At 39.9% G+C, this 15,586-nt stretch overlaps 1 protein-coding gene across 2 annotated transcripts in view; it reads left to right on the forward strand.

Annotated features, from left to right (window-relative positions):
• Window positions 1–15,586, forward strand: part of TRPC4AP (transient receptor potential cation channel subfamily C member 4 associated protein) — a 73,609-nt gene that overhangs the window by 18,292 nt on the left and 39,731 nt on the right. For both annotated transcript variants that reach the window (XM_060119973.1, XM_060119974.1), the window contains exons 2-6: window positions 1,043–1,171; window positions 4,455–4,571; window positions 7,685–7,742; window positions 9,979–10,034; window positions 14,342–14,470. In XM_060119973.1, coding sequence (XP_059975956.1) covers window positions 1,043–1,171; window positions 4,455–4,571; window positions 7,685–7,742; window positions 9,979–10,034; window positions 14,342–14,470 — 489 coding nt within the window. The remainder of the gene's footprint in view (window positions 1–1,042; window positions 1,172–4,454; window positions 4,572–7,684; window positions 7,743–9,978; window positions 10,035–14,341; window positions 14,471–15,586) is intronic.

The raw sequence follows: 15,586 nt of genomic DNA on the forward strand, positions 1-15,586 counted from the left end.
CTGGCACCTGGTAATGCTGTGTCCCCAAAGTAGACACTGCCATATTGATTAATGAACCTGTCATTAGACTAGGCTATTGCTCATGCCTTCACACATTTACTGAGTGTCTGATCTGTGCCTGACATTCTTTGAGAGAAAGAAGGTGTGCACAGTAAACACAGCTTGGTACCTACTTTGAAGGAGCTTGTGGTCTACAGGAGGGGGGCACAAATGAGCCAGTAATTATGATACAATATGATAAATGTTAGATAAGGCCCCAGACTCTTAGAAAGGAGAGAGGGGAAGGCCTATCAAGGAAAATTTCTGGTTTTTTGGCTGGCATTTAGTAGAAAGAGCTTTCTGGGTAGAAAAGGCAGGGAGGAGAAGGAGCTTTCCAGATAGAAAAGACATCCAAAGATGTTCTGTGGCAGTAGAGTTCACTCTTGAACAATACAGGGGGTCGGGGCACCGACCCTCCACAGTTGAAAATTCTTGTATAGCTTTGAGTTGGCCCTCCATACCTGCAGTTTCCCTGCACCTGCAGATTCAACTAGTCGTGGATTGTGTAGTACTGTAGTATTTACTTTTGAAAAAAATCCCACATATAAGAGGACCCACGCAGTTCAAACCTGTGTTTAAGGGTCAACTGTATATGGGTGTGTGTGTAAATAATTACCCCCTAGCCCCAACCTTAGGTTTATTTTCTCCCTGCACAAGTGGCATATCATATATACAGGTACACAGCTCTGTAGGCGGGGAAAAGCATGTGCAGAGAGGCACAGAGAGAGAACATGTGCATCTGGAGCCTAGAGCAGGCACTGGGAAAGAGATGAAGCTAGAGAGGAAAGTAGGCGATAGAATAGGAAGGGTGTGTATCACGAACAAGGAGCTGGACTTTTATCTTGCAGGCTGTTGGGGAACTTCTGAACGTTTAGAAAGACCTTTGAATTATTTGTCCTGGGTGGGTTTGGGAGCCAGCTGCTCTCTTTTGCTGCATATGCTCGTAGTTCTTTCCTCACCAGGAAACTTTTCCTCTTTTTTTTTTTTTTCTTTTGCCTCACAGTTCACTGAAACTTTTTTGACGGAGAGGGACAAACAGTCCAAATGGAGTGGAATTCCTCAGCTGCTCCTTAAGCTGTATGCAACCAGCCACCTCCACAGTGACTTCATTGAGTGCCAGAACATCCTCAAGGTAACTATTAGGGGACTTGGAGGGACTGCATTCAGGGTCTCCAGATGATACAAGATGTCTGTTTTTTTTTCTCTTCTTCCGCCTACTTTTTAAAATAGTCTGTTTTTGGGCTTCCCTGGTGGCGCAGTGGTTGAGAGTCCACCTGCCGATGCAGGGGACGCGGGTTCGTGCCCCGGTCCGGGAAGATCCCACATGCCATGCTCCTCCCGTGAGCCATGGCCCGTGAGTCATGGCCGCTGAGCCTGCGCGTCCGGAGCCTGTGATCCGCAACGGGAGAGGCCACAACAGTGAGAGGCCTGCGTACCACAAAAAAAAAAAAAAAAAAAAAAAAAGGTCTGTTTTTATTACATAAGCTATAGAAAATTTGGGAAGTTCAGAAAAAGTGCAAACAAGAAAATAAAAATCACCAGTAATCCCCCACCACCCAGAGATAATCACCATTAAGTTTCCTATGTATATACTTTTGGGTTTTATTCACATTTGTTTTGTATCAGTGCTTGCTTAATTAAGGAGACCTGTGCCCTGGGATTAGGTTACATTCTTTTTCAACAGGATTTAAAAGATCCCATTTTGCTGAAGGTTCAAGAAGTAGCCTTGTGGCTGTTGATAATTATGACTAGCATATAAAGATGAAGGGACTGGGCCTGGTGGTTGGGAGAGGGATGGAAAGAATGCATAGACATCTAGGGCAGTTGTTCTCAATCTTGAGTGTGTATCAGAGTCACCTGGAAGGCTTGTTAACAGAGTCCTGGGCCCTACCAGCAGAGTTTCTGATTTAGTAGGTCAGACTTCAGCTTGGGGAGGTGGGTCCAACTTTGAATTTAGATTACTGGCTCTAATGTAGCTAAAACCCATGCAAGTTATATTTGATTATAATGAAACGACATAATGTTTTTCAGAGGTGAAATTCTGTTTATTATATCGCATAAGAAGTCATTTAAAAATATAATAGGGCCAGGGGCTTCCCTGGTGGCACAGTGGTTGAGAGTCCGCCTGCTGATGCAGGGGACATGGCTTTGTGCCCTGGTCTGGGAAGATCCCACATGCCGCAGAGCGTCTGGGCCTGTGAGCCATGGCCACTGAGCCTGTGCGTCTGGAGCCTGTGCTCCGCAACGGGAGAGGCCATAGCAGTGAGGCCCGTGTACTGCAAAAAAAAAAAAAAAAAAAAAAAAAAAAAAAAATATATATATATATATATATATATATATATATATAATAGGGCCAAAAAGTTTAGTCTGTACCTTTGAGAAGAGATGTTTTGGGACTTCCCTGGTGGTCCAGTGGTAAAGGATCTGCCTTTACCACTGGTGAGGACGCGGGTTCAATCCCTGGTCAGGGAACTAAGATCCTACATGCTGCAGGGCAACTAAGCCCACTTGCCACAACTACTGAGCCCGTGTGCCTCAACTAGAGAGCCTGCGTGCCACAACTACAGAGCCCAGGTGCCCTGGAGCCTGCGTGCCACAACTAGAGAAGAGAAAACCCGCACGCCACAACTAGAGAGAAACCTGCACACTGCAACGAAAGATCCCACGTGCCTCAACAAAGATCCTGCATGCTGCAGCTAAGACCTAACACAGCCAGAAATAAATAAATTAATTAATAAATAATAAATCTTTTTAAAAAAAGAAGAGATGTTTTGTCTATACAACTTTTTTGTAAGTTGGAAATCATTCCCAAATAAAAGTTTAATTTAAAAAAGGCATTTTGTGTTCTTGATCTTCTCACAGTCTGATTAGGATAGAAATAGTGTCTTACACTTGTTTGAAAACATTTTGTAAGGAATAATGCATTATTTCATTTGATTCCTGCAAAATCTCTGAGATATGAGGTAGATGAAAGAGGGAAATTAATATTTTGAGTGCTTGCTATGTGATCATCATTTCTTTATGCACTCAGCAAATACTTATTTGAAATTTACTGTGTACCAGGCATATTTAATTTTTATGATAACTCTGTGAGATGGGTGGTATTAGTGTATTAGTCCAAAATAGTTTGATTGCAGGTAACAATAACCCACTCAGATTAGCAACAAAGATCTTTTATTGTCTCACGTAATTGGAAAAACACAGATGTGAACTGAGGGGCCAAATAGAGTTAGGCTGTCCATTTCTTATCTTGACAACTGTGTGTGGCCTCATGTTCCTCCACAGAAGTAGGGCTGTTGCCTGAGGAAGAGAAAAGGAGATACTGAGCAGGCAAATCCGGATGTCTTCTCCGTTCCCTTTTTCAGTTGAGAAAACAGACTCAGCATAACCTGCCCAAAGTCACGTGGCTATTATTGCTGTGAGCCCAGATTTGTCTTATTCCTGAAACCAGTTTTGTACCATGTTGCCAGCAGAATTACATTCTAGTTTTATAAATGAGAGAAATGAAACCCAGAGAAAGTAGTTCAGTCACTTACTAATTATGTGATCTTGTACAACTTTGTGATTTTGTTTTTCACCTGTAAAACTACACTCACTTCACTGAATTGTTTTAAAGATTAAATGGGCTAAAGTATAGAAACCCAGTGCTTGGCATATAATAGATTATCCATAAGAGAGGGTTCTGCTTTTTCTTGATGGACCAACATCAAGTTGGTCCAGTTGGTCCAGTACCTGGACCAACATCAGCATCACTTGGAGACTTATTATAAATGCACATTCTCAGGCCCCACCCCAGACCTATTAAATCAGAAACTGCAGGTGGGACCCAGCAGTCTGGGTTTTAACAAGCCCTTCAGATGATTCTGATGCTCATCACTGTGTGAGAACTACTGCTCTAGCCCACTGTGTTCCATCTTCCCTCGAGGTTCCTGAGAAGGGAGCATAATGAGTAGGGCCCTATTATATTCTTCCTATCCTATCTCCTGTTTCACCCAAAATAGTTCTGCTTGCTTTTGTGAGCACAGACTCAGGAGCCAGACTTCCTAGGTTTAAGTCCTGACTCTGTCACATACCCTGTATGACATTGACAACTTCTTTGTGTCTCAGTCTCCTTATCTGTAAAATTGGACTGATAAATTACTATTATATCATTGGGTTGTGAGGATTAAAATAGGTAATAGATGAAGTACTTAGAACCATGCCTGGTACATAATAAGCATTTAATAAGTTAGCTATTCTACTGTTATAACAACTTTTATTGTATCAGCTTTTCTGTAAGATTTTTTTTTTTTTTATGGTTCATTGTCTTTGACCTCATGGGAGTTCAAGTTGTGACTAAAATGCAAACTGTTGTTTTGGTGTCTGGTTTGTGTTGGATACTAAACTGAATGTCTTTCTGTATCCTTTTTCACTAGGAAATTTCTCCTCTTCTCTCGATGGAGGCTATGGCATTTGTTACTGAAGAGAGGAAACTTACCCAAGAAACCACTTATCCAAATACTTATATTTTTGATTTGTTTGGAGGTGTTGATGTAAGTTGTTGTTTATTATTACTACTGCTACTTAATGGCTTGGGAATTTAACTCTTGAAATGGGAGGTAGGAAACGTTTTAGAATTTATAGCAAACATTTCAGAATTTTCATCTTTCTTTATGATTTTTAAAAAATTGTTATTTGGTTATAATTTACGTACCATACAGTTCACTTGCTTTACTTGTACAATTCAATGATTCTTGGTGTATTTACAGAGTTACAGAGTTACAGACTAACTATCACTACAGGCATAGCTTTTTTTTTTGGCCACGTAGCATGTGGGATCTTAGTTCCCCAACCAGGGGTTGAACCCACACCCTCTGCATTGGAAGGTGGAGTCTTAACCACTGGACCCCCAGGGAAGTCCCCAGAATTTTCATCTTTAGAAGCTCAGTGGTATTCACATGTATTGAAGCACCAAAACTTTTACACTAGAATAATTGATTTATGTAAATTGATCTGGTGGTGCAATGGTTAGGAATTCACCTCCCAGTGCAGGGGACGCTGGCTTGTTCCCTGGTCAGGGAACTAGATCCCAAATGCATGCCGCAACTAAGACCCAGCACAACCAAAAATAAATTAATTAATTAAACTAATAAAATTTTAAAAAATATATATATATCCCCTTTTTTTTTAAAGTACAAAGTAAAAGATATGTCTCTCTGGGACTTCCCTGGTGGTCCAGCGGTTAAGAGTCCACATTCCCAGTGCAGGGTGCCCGGGTTCAATCCCTGGTCAGGGAACTAGATCCCACATGCTGCAACGAAGATCCCACACGTGGCAACTAAGACCCAGTGCAGCCAAATAAATAAATTTAAAAAAAAAAAGAAAAAAATGGAGATCTGTATAAATTAAATGACTTCAGGGACTAGGATGAACTGGAGAGTGCATGCCTGCTTTTATGGGGAAATGGCTTCCATTCCTATTGACCTTTGCCCTCAGGGATGTAGGAAATCTAGATTCTTATGTAGAATCTCCCAGCTTTTCAGTAAATGTAGACCACGTGAATTATGCCTGTGGGCCAGGTATGATCCATCACTTGGCATTCAGGGACTTTTAATTTATTCATTGACATAGTCCATCCTCTATTTGAAGATAATTTATTTTAAATATAATAACCTATGCAGATGAATATCTTATACTCTTCTTGGATGACTGTGAAAAGTGGGGCATCTCTTTTCAAAAGCATTTGTGTAGTATGCCTCAAAACCTTAAAGATCATTACTCATTTTGCCCTGTTGTTTCCATTTATGTGAATCTCTCATGAAGACATAAGTCAAAATGAGATAAGGTTTTGTATACAAAGATGCTTAGTGTGGCATTATATATAATAGTTAAAAGTATTCATCAGGAGGAAGGTAGTTCTTGTTTTCTATAAGATCAGTGGTGATCTCGTTGATATTCTCTGTTATTTTCTATTCTCTGCTAAATTAGTTTCCATTCTAATCCTTATTACTTCTTTTCTTCTGCTTGCTTTGGGTTTGTTTTGCACCTCTTTTTCCAGTGAATTGAAGTGAAAGATTAGGTTATTGGTTTGAGATAATTCCCTTTTTTTTCTTTTAAGAGAAATTTATTTTTTGCATTTTTATTGAAGTATAGTTGTTGTATAATATAGTGATTTTAAAGGTTATGCTTTGTTTATAGTATTGTAAAATATTGGCTGTATCCCCCCATGTTGTACAATACATCCTTGTAGGCTATCTTAGACATACTAGTTTGTACCTCCCACTCTCCCACCTTTATATTGCCCCTTCCCCCCACTGGTAACCACTAGTTTGTTCTCTGTACCTGTAAGTCTGCTTCTTTTTTATTATAGTCACTATTGTGTTTTACTTTTTTAGATTCCTCATACAAGTGATATACAGTGTTTGTCTTTCTCTGTCTGACTTATTTCATTTAGCATAATGTCCTCCAAGTCCATCCATGTTGCTGCAGATGGCAAAATTTCATTGTTTTTTATGGCTGAGTAGTCTTCCTGTGTGTGTGTGTGTGTGTGTGTGTGCGCATGTGTATTCCATGTGTGCTTGAGTAGAATGTGTATTCTGCTGTTGCTGGGCAGAATGCTTTATAGCTGTCTGTTAGAGCTTGTTGGTTTATAGTGTTCAAGTCTTCTATATTTTTGGTAGTACGTCATTGTCTATCCATTATTGAAAGTGGGGTATTATCCAGCTATTATTTTTTTTTTTTTTTTTTTTTTTTTTTTTTTTTTTTTTGCGGTACGCGGGCCTCTCACTGTTGTGGCCTCTCCCGTTGCGGAGCACAGGCTCCGGACGCGCAGGCTCAGCCGCCATGGCTCACGGGCCCAGCCGCTCCGCGGCATGTGGGATCTTCCTGGACCGGGGCACGAACCCTTGTCCCCTGCATCGGCAGGCGGACTCTCAACCACTGCGCCACCAGGGAAGCCCCCAGCTATTATTTTTGAATTGTCTCCTTCAGTTCTGTCAGCTTTTGCTTCATGTATTTTGAGGTTCTGTTGTTAGATGCATATATGTTTATAATTGTTATATCGTCCCGATGGATTGACCCTTTTATCATTATAAACTGTCCTTTGTTTCAGCAGAATGGGTTTTTAAATGCATATTTATTGTAAACAGTTTAAACAGAATTATGTGTTATATTAAAAGTATGTAAAATGAAAAATGAATGCATATACTCCCCAGCCCCCTGTAGAAATCAGTATTAACGGTTTATGGTATACCTTTTGTGATTCTTTTTATAAACTTATGTTTATAAAAAGAACACAAATATTCTAAAGCAAAAGAGGAATCGTAGTGAAAATGTTCTGCAGCTTTTAAAAAATTAAAGCCACCCCAGAGATTAACTAATCTAACGTTCTTATTTTTAAAAATGAGAGCCAAGGCCATGGAGGGACACTGACTTGCCCGAGTTTACATGGGGAATAGGTGGCTGAGCTGCAACTAGAACCCAGGTTTCCCGACTCTTGGTACAGTGCTCATTTCCCTGAACTTCACTGCCTTCTGCCTGTGTTGGGAACAAGAGGGTCTTGCAGTACCCTGACAGATATTTGGGCCATGAGTTGTCATGGCAAAGATTGTTTTGTAAGTTGTGCTTTGAATTTTGAAGGTTTTATCCAATTTTTTTTTTTTTATAGCTCCTTGTAGAAATTCTTATGAGGCCTACAATCTCTATTCGGGGACAGAAACTGAAAAGTAAGTATACTTATCAGCCACTGGTACTCATTTCCTAACCTGCTGTTATGATGACAATTCCCAGGAGTTTCTCTTCTTTCCCTTCCTAACTCTTAACAATGAGGACATGCCTTATATTCGGCTGTAGGACACTCTGTGCCCCTAACTAAGCAGCTTTCTTTATTTTATACTTGGTAGAAATATAAGTCTAGTGCTTTAAAAGAAAAAGTGTGAAAACTACTGGGCTAAAATTATTGCATCTTTGTAGTTTCTAATAGTCCTTGGTTTCAGCTTTTATGTTTTCTTTGCAAATTCTTATTTCTCATATAGTTAATTGAGAGAGTAAGGAAAAGCCTGGTAAGATCATTTGTTTTATTTTTAAAAATTATTGTCTTGTTTTTGTTGTTATAAAAGTGATATAAGCTCTTTGTGAAAAGTTCAGTCATTACCAGAATGTGTATGGTAAAAAGTCAAAGTGTTTAGGGTAGCACATTATTTCTTGGACTGGGTGGTAGGTATATGGGTATTATTCTATTATTATTCTCTATAACTTACACATGTTGCAAATATTATTTTTAGGTAGTCAGTTGATAATTTAAAAAAATGAGTAAGTACACTTACTTTGGCATTAGAAGCCAGAGATCAGTTAACATCTGATGAATGCTCTACTACAAATATCACTTTTTTTTTAATTAAAAAAATGTTCCCCCCAACATCAACATGACATACTATGTTAAGGCCTTGTTTATATGTGTAGTAGTGGTTAAGAGGATTCATATTCATCTTTTATGTCGCAGCTTTGTATCCTATCTAAATTGGTCATCATGTCCTCTACCCTCATAGCAGGTAGCATCTTGTAATTACTTGTTGGTGTACTTCTTTATTCTCTCTTCTCCCACTAGATTTATAAGTTCCATGAGGCTTTGTCTTTTTTTTTTTTCTCGCTAACCACTGTATATTCTGTATCTGCTCTAGAGTGGATACTGAATAAATATCTGATGAATGAGTGAATTCCAGTTCCCTTTGAAAATGAAAGGTCTAGAAGTACTGAGATATACTGATTTGGTGTTCCAACCTGCTCTGAAGTCATGAAATAAATAAACCAAAAAGCCCCCATAGGTTGAAAAGTGGTGATGAGGGATACAGGACATCTGCATTGTCTCAAGATTATGTCAGATAACCCTTCTGGTCAAGCTAGCTTGGCAGGGCTGTCCACTGGGATCTTGGAGGGAAGCCTAACATTTTAGAGTGTGTGGCAGCATAGGAATGAATGGGAACAGTTTTTAAAAATAAAAGTAATGCCAAACAAAACACTTTATCCATGATTCATACTCAATTTTATCATCTCCCAGTTTTGAGGACTTGAAAATTTAGTTTCCTTTTTGTCGTACTCTCCTGTTCCTGCTCACAGAGAAGTAACTAGTTCTTTATTGGTACCCAACGTAAATAACAACAGAACAAAACACATTGAGTCTGTAGGAAAAATGACATCCTTGTTTGCTGCTAGTAGAATTTTCAGTGGAAATTTATAACAACAATCCAATTACTTTGGATTCTCGTAATTCTGCTTTTGGAGATGTACCTTAGGGAACCAGTTCAACACAAGCATTAAAGGACTATATATTATGTTGTTTATTTCTAGTCTGTTTAAATAGCAAAATTTTTAAAACCCTGGATATAATTCTTTTTTAAATTTTTTTAATTTTAATTTTTATTATTATTATTATTATTTTTTTGCGGTATGCGGGCCTCTCACTGTTGTGGCCTCTCCCGTTGCGGAGCACAGGCTCCGGACACGCAGGCTCAGTGGCCATGGCTCACGGGCCTAGCCTCTCCGCGGCATGTGGGATCTTCCCGGACCAGGGCACGAACCCGTGTCCCCTGCATCGGCAGGCGGACTCTCAACCACTGCGCCACCAGGGAAGCCCTAAAACCCTGGATATAATTCTAATCAAGCTGTAAAGGGAACATGGCTTACTAAGTGATAACACCACAACAGGTTGAAATTATGAAGACTATGGAACATAATAAGCATAATACTATATCAAGCCAAAAAGCACTATACAAATTGGTTTGTAGGCTCTGATGCAGGCACCATGAAACTCTTTGGTGAATAAGGACTGGAAGGAGGTATGCTAAAAGGAAAATAATCATCTTGGAGGGGATTATGAGGAACAATTCTATGTTCAAAAATTTAATTCTGTTACACTATCTTTCCAATGAGAAAAATAACCAGTTATTCCCCTTTTGCTTTCAGTAAGTGATGAAATGTCCAAGGACTGTTTGAGCATCTTGTATAATACCTGTGTCTGTGTAAGTATCCCTGCCATCAGGGCCTCACTTTTCTCCCTACCACATCTGCAGTGCTTGAGGAGGGAAGATTTGAATGGGGGTGGTAGACATGACAGCTCTCTTCAGACATTGGAGAATTGCACTTATATGTGCCTGAGACCATAACCAACAGGTAGAAATTATGGATGGCAAAATTTCCTGTTAATTGACCCATGGCTGCTTCAGCAGGTACTGAACTCCTCTAGCCCTGGAGGTGTCCAAGCAGAGACTGAACAAAAAACTTGTTAAATGGATGCAAGCATTGAAAGAGTGCCTGTGACCTTTTAGGATTCCTTTAAACCCTATTGTGCCTACTCCTTCGTTATTATTGTTAGAAAACAAAACAAGAACCAGAAGACCCACCATGTGTTGACCAGGACACCCAACTAGGTTGATCACTGAGTGGGAAAGAATGGTGAATAGAAGAAGCAATTTGGTGGAAAGAGCATAGCACTTAGTGCTAGAACTTGGTTTGGGGTTCTAGCTCTTGGCTTCATGCTTATTAATTCTCCTCCCTGTGCTTTAGTTTCTTATCTTAGTAGAGTGTAGTTGGTAATCATACATCATAGGGTTGTTGTGGGATTTTTTTTTTTTTTTCTTTTTGCGGTATGCGGGCCTCTCACTGTTGTGGCCTCTCCCGTTGCGGAGCACAGGCTCCGGACGCGCAGGCCCAGCGGCCATGGCTCACGGGCCCAGCCGCTCCGCGGCATATGGGATCCTCCCAGACCGGGGCACGAACCCGTATCCCCTGCATCGGCAGGCGGACTCTTAACCACTGCGCCACCAGGGAGGCCCTGTTGTGGGATTTAAATGAGATGATAGACGTGAAAGCACTTTGTAAAGTAATATACAAATGTTAATTTTTGTAAGACCCAGTACCTGTCTTTTGGGAACATATGTGGTAAACTGTAAAGAGTGAATCAAATACAGCAGAATGAAACAAATGCTGTTGTAGAAGTGAAACCTGTATGCAATGAAAACACAAAGGAACATTTAATTCCATTTCATTTCTTGCCTCATTCAAAAAAAGATTTTGGGCATCGTTAGGAGCATGTAAGATCTACCAATATTATAAATTTAGAAGTAGGTATCCAGGAATTGGGCTGAACATAAAATCATCTGTACTGCTGATGGGGTACAAATTTGGGTTTAAGCCGATATCGTGTATTAACGCATATATGTGGAACCTAGAAAAATGGTACAGATGAACCAGTTTGCAGGGCAGAAATAGAGACACAGATGTAGAGAACAAACGTATGGACACCACGGGGGGAAAGTGGCGGGCGGGGTGGTGGTGGTGGTATGAATTGGGAGATTGGGATTGACATGTATACACTAATATGTGTAAAATGGATAACTAATAACCTGCTGTATAAAAAAATAAAATTCAAAAATTCAAAAAATAAATAAAACAGAAGCAATATTGTAACAAATTCAATAAACACTTTAAAAATGGTCCACATCAAAAAAAAAAAGGAATAATGCTACTATGAACATTTGTTCATATGTGTAAACTTGACTGAGCTAAGTGATGCCCAGATATCTGGTTAAACATTTTTTTTCTGGGTGTGTCTGTGAGGGTGTCTCTGGAAGAGATTAGCATTTGAATCAGTAGATGCCCTCACCAATGTGGGTGACCACCATCCAATCCATTGAGGCCCTGAATAGAGCAAAAAGGTGGAGGTTGGGCGAATTCACTCTCTGCCAGAGCTGAGACATCCATCTTCCCCTGCCCTCGGACTTGGAGTTCCTGGTTCTTGGGCCTTTTGCTCCAACAGGGACTTACTCTGTTGGTTCTGATTCTCAGGCCTTCGGTCTCTGACTGAATTTCATCACCAGTTTCCCTGGTTCTGCAACTTGCAGGTGGCATATCAAGGGACTTCTCAGCCTCCATTTAAAAAAAAAAAAAAAATTGGGTTTAAGCTTCTTAGCAACCAACACAAATAGGGAAATATGTTTCAACACTTAACACAAAGTTCAGCATCCATAACATTGCTATGCAACAGAAATATAACACAAAACACTTAGGTTATTTTATTTTACCTTTAGGAATAGCATATTTATTAGTTCAGGATTGATATCTTTTCTTTTTTTCTTTTTTTGGCTGCGTTGGGTCTTCGTTGCTGTGCGCGGGCTTTCTCTAGTTGCGTTGAGCAGGGGCTACTCTTCGTTGCGGTGTGTGGGCTTCTCACTGCGGTGCCTTTTCTTGTTGCACAGCACAGGCTCTAGGCGCATGGGCTTCAGTAGTTGTGGCACGTGAGCTCAGTAGTTGTGGCTCATGGGCTCCAGAACGCAGGCTCAGCAGTTCTGGCGTGTGGGCTTAGTTGCTCTGTGGCATGTGGGATCTTCCTGGACCAGGGCTCGAACCCGTGTCCCCAGCATTGGCAGGCGGATTCTTAACCACTGCACCACGAGGGAAACCCCAGGATTGATATCTTAAGATAAAATCAGCATCCACAAAAACCTTGACAACATAAATGATAGGCTGTTTGAATAAAAAGAACTGAAAAGGGATAATGTAAAGCTTTGGACATAACTCTAAACAAACAAATAAGAAATTAATGCTGAGGTCCTGAGCAAGGGAGATATGTCTTAGGGACATACAAATGAAAAATAGTTTAGGGGCCTAAACTGTCAGTAAGTTCAAAAGGATTCAGCAAAAACTGTTGTCACCAAAAAGGCTAATGCAATCTTAGTGTAATAAACCTGCACTTTTAGTCACTGATTAGGCTATATGTGGTATTTTGTGTTTGCTTCTGTGTATCGCATTTTAAAAAGTATAAGAATGTATTATATCAGTCTCTTGAGAATATTATAATATAAAAATACTCCAAAAACGGGCCTCCCTGGTGGCGCAAGTGGTTGGGAGTCCGCCTGCCGATGCAGGGGATGCGGGTTCGTGCCCCGGTCTGGGAGGATCCCATGTGCCGCGGAGCGGCTGGGCCCGTGAGCCATGGCCGCTGAGCCTGCGCGTCCGGAGCCTGCGCGTCCGGAGCCTGTGCTCCGCAACGGGGGAGGCCACAACAGTGAGAGGCCCGCATACCGCAAAAAAAAAAAAAAAAAAAAAAAAAAAAATACTCCAAAAACAAGTGAAATAACCCATCACCCCACCATACTTAGGTTATTTCAATTTCCTTGTAGCCACGTTTTTTAGAAAGTAAGAAAAGAAGTAGGAAGAAATAGGTGAAGTTAATTTTAATAATGTATTTTATTTAGCACAGTATATCAAGAATGTTATTCCAACATGTCATCAATATAAGTAATTATTGAGATATAATTCCTTTTTTTTTTATTAAGTTTTCAAAATCCAGTGTGTTTTTTACTCTCAGAGCACATCTCAGTTCAGACTAGCCACGTTTCAAGTGCTCAGTAGCCACATGTAGCTAGTGGCACAGGTAAGCACAGACAGACCCGTGAGATAAAAATAAACTAATTGTTCAGGTAGTGCACAATTATTCTTGTAACTAAGGCCAGTAAGAAATTGTTCTTATAAAAAAGATGATATATGTGTGATGTAATGACTCCATCATTGTCAGCTTCCATGTAGTTAATAGTCTTATGAGGCTGTTCTTTAATAATGACACCTAATGTTAATGATACTCCAGCAAAACACAGTTCAGTTAAAAAAAGGAAGGAAGGGAAAGGAAAGAAAGGGAAAGAAGGAAGGAAAGAAAGGGAAGGAAGGAAGGAAAGGAAGAAAAGGAAAGAAAGGGAAAGAAAAGGAGAGAAAGAAAAGGAAAGAAAAAGAAAAGGAAAGGAAAGAGAAGAAACAAAAACGTAAAGAACATAGGGTGATATGGTCCAACTTTGTGCTGATCTGGCTTAAATCCAAGTTAGATGGAAACCTAGGGCTTTTAGAGTTGCAAACACCAGTGCTCCAAGGATCAGGCAGAAAACAAGAAACGCTTGAAGTTGCCTGTTTGGAGTGGGGACTTGTGCAAATTGTGACTAACCTGGAGTAAGCATATCCTATCTGAAGACTTAAAGTCAAAATTTTAAAGGTATTGCTGGCCAAATAAAACTTGGCCTACTGGGTGCTGGCTTGTAGCTCTTGATTTAGATACTAGGTTAAAAACCTATGATGGATATTATTTAAAAACTCCTCCCCAGAAAAATACATTTGTACACCGTGTTTTATATATAGTTTTAGGGAATTAAGGGCTCAGCTAACAGTTCCTGATGTAGCATGGAATTGCTTTTCCAGTGTCTGGAATGGATATTTTGCCCTTCATATTTTATTTTGGGGTTATAACCTATTCTGCTTTTTCTCTTCTTCTCCCTTGCGATAGACGGAAGGGGTTACAAAGCGTTTGGCTGAAAAGAATGACTTTGTGATCTTCCTGTTTACACTGATGACGAGTAAGAAGACATTCTTACAGACAGCAACCCTCATTGAAGATATTTTGGGTGTTAAAAAGGTGAGCTGTATCCTCTAGCAGGTGAATGACCAGGTAGAGAGTGCCTCAGACAGTTGACCAGGTGGAGAGAATGACCAGGTGGAGAGTACCTCAGTTGGATTCTCAAACCTGAATAGTATACAGAACTCTTTTAAAGAAAAACTCTGCCATATTCCTAGTGTTAGAATTATTTTTTTGTGTTACTTAAATATATTCACTAGGTTATACTACTTATACTAATAGGTCTTAAATGATTATAAAACCTAAACAAATAGATTGAAATCAAACTAATCATAAAACTCAAAAGCTCAGATTGACTTTGTGAATTTAATGTGTTAGCTAATGTTACTTTGCTGAAATCAAATTGTCCCTCAATTATTATGGTGCAAGATCTTTTTAGCATAGCTCTAATGCTGTATGCTGTATAATAACTCCGTTCTCCTACCACTTTTCTATATTTGAACTGTTGTGAAGCTTTCTTTTGATGATGTTTGACTTTCACTTATTACGTTCACCTCTATTTTTTCTCATTAGTTTTCAGCAGTTAAAGTTTAATTGACACCAACGTAGGAAATAACAAATACGAGCACTGAAATCCTGCCAGTTGGTCATAAGGTGGACATTCAAATGATCCAGAATATGCTTTAAAAAAAAAAACCAAAAAAACTATGATTGAAGTGAAAGCACTAAATTAAATATTTGTCATCGAGAATTCACAGACCACGCCGCCCCCCCCACCCCGCAAACAGATCTATAGGCATGTTAAGAGAATCACTATGTTAGATTTTTGGTGTAATGCTTGTTAGGACCTGGCTTACTTCCCCAAGTCCTTGTCCCATGCCTTCATGTCGGTTGCAGGTTTGCAGATTTCTTCCTTTTACTACCGAGGAGGTAGGAGCAGCCTCTTAGATTTTCTGTTGCAGTGAAAAGAGTACCCATGTGCATTGTGGTGACCCCAGCTTTCATTTCTGTGTTTCTGCTGCACTTTCCCCAGGCTCTGCTTGTTATTGCCCAGACAGAAGATGCACAAGTGACCCATTGTCTGTAGGAATACATTGGAGATGTGTGCAGGTCCCAGACAGACCCTTTGTACCCTTTGATGAAAAGGCTTTGTTATTTTTCCAATAATTGTATGCA

The sequence above is a fragment of the Mesoplodon densirostris genome, chromosome 16, assembly GCF_025265405.1.
Source record: "Mesoplodon densirostris isolate mMesDen1 chromosome 16, mMesDen1 primary haplotype, whole genome shotgun sequence".
NCBI classification, from domain to species: Eukaryota; Metazoa; Chordata; class Mammalia; order Artiodactyla; family Ziphiidae; genus Mesoplodon; species Mesoplodon densirostris.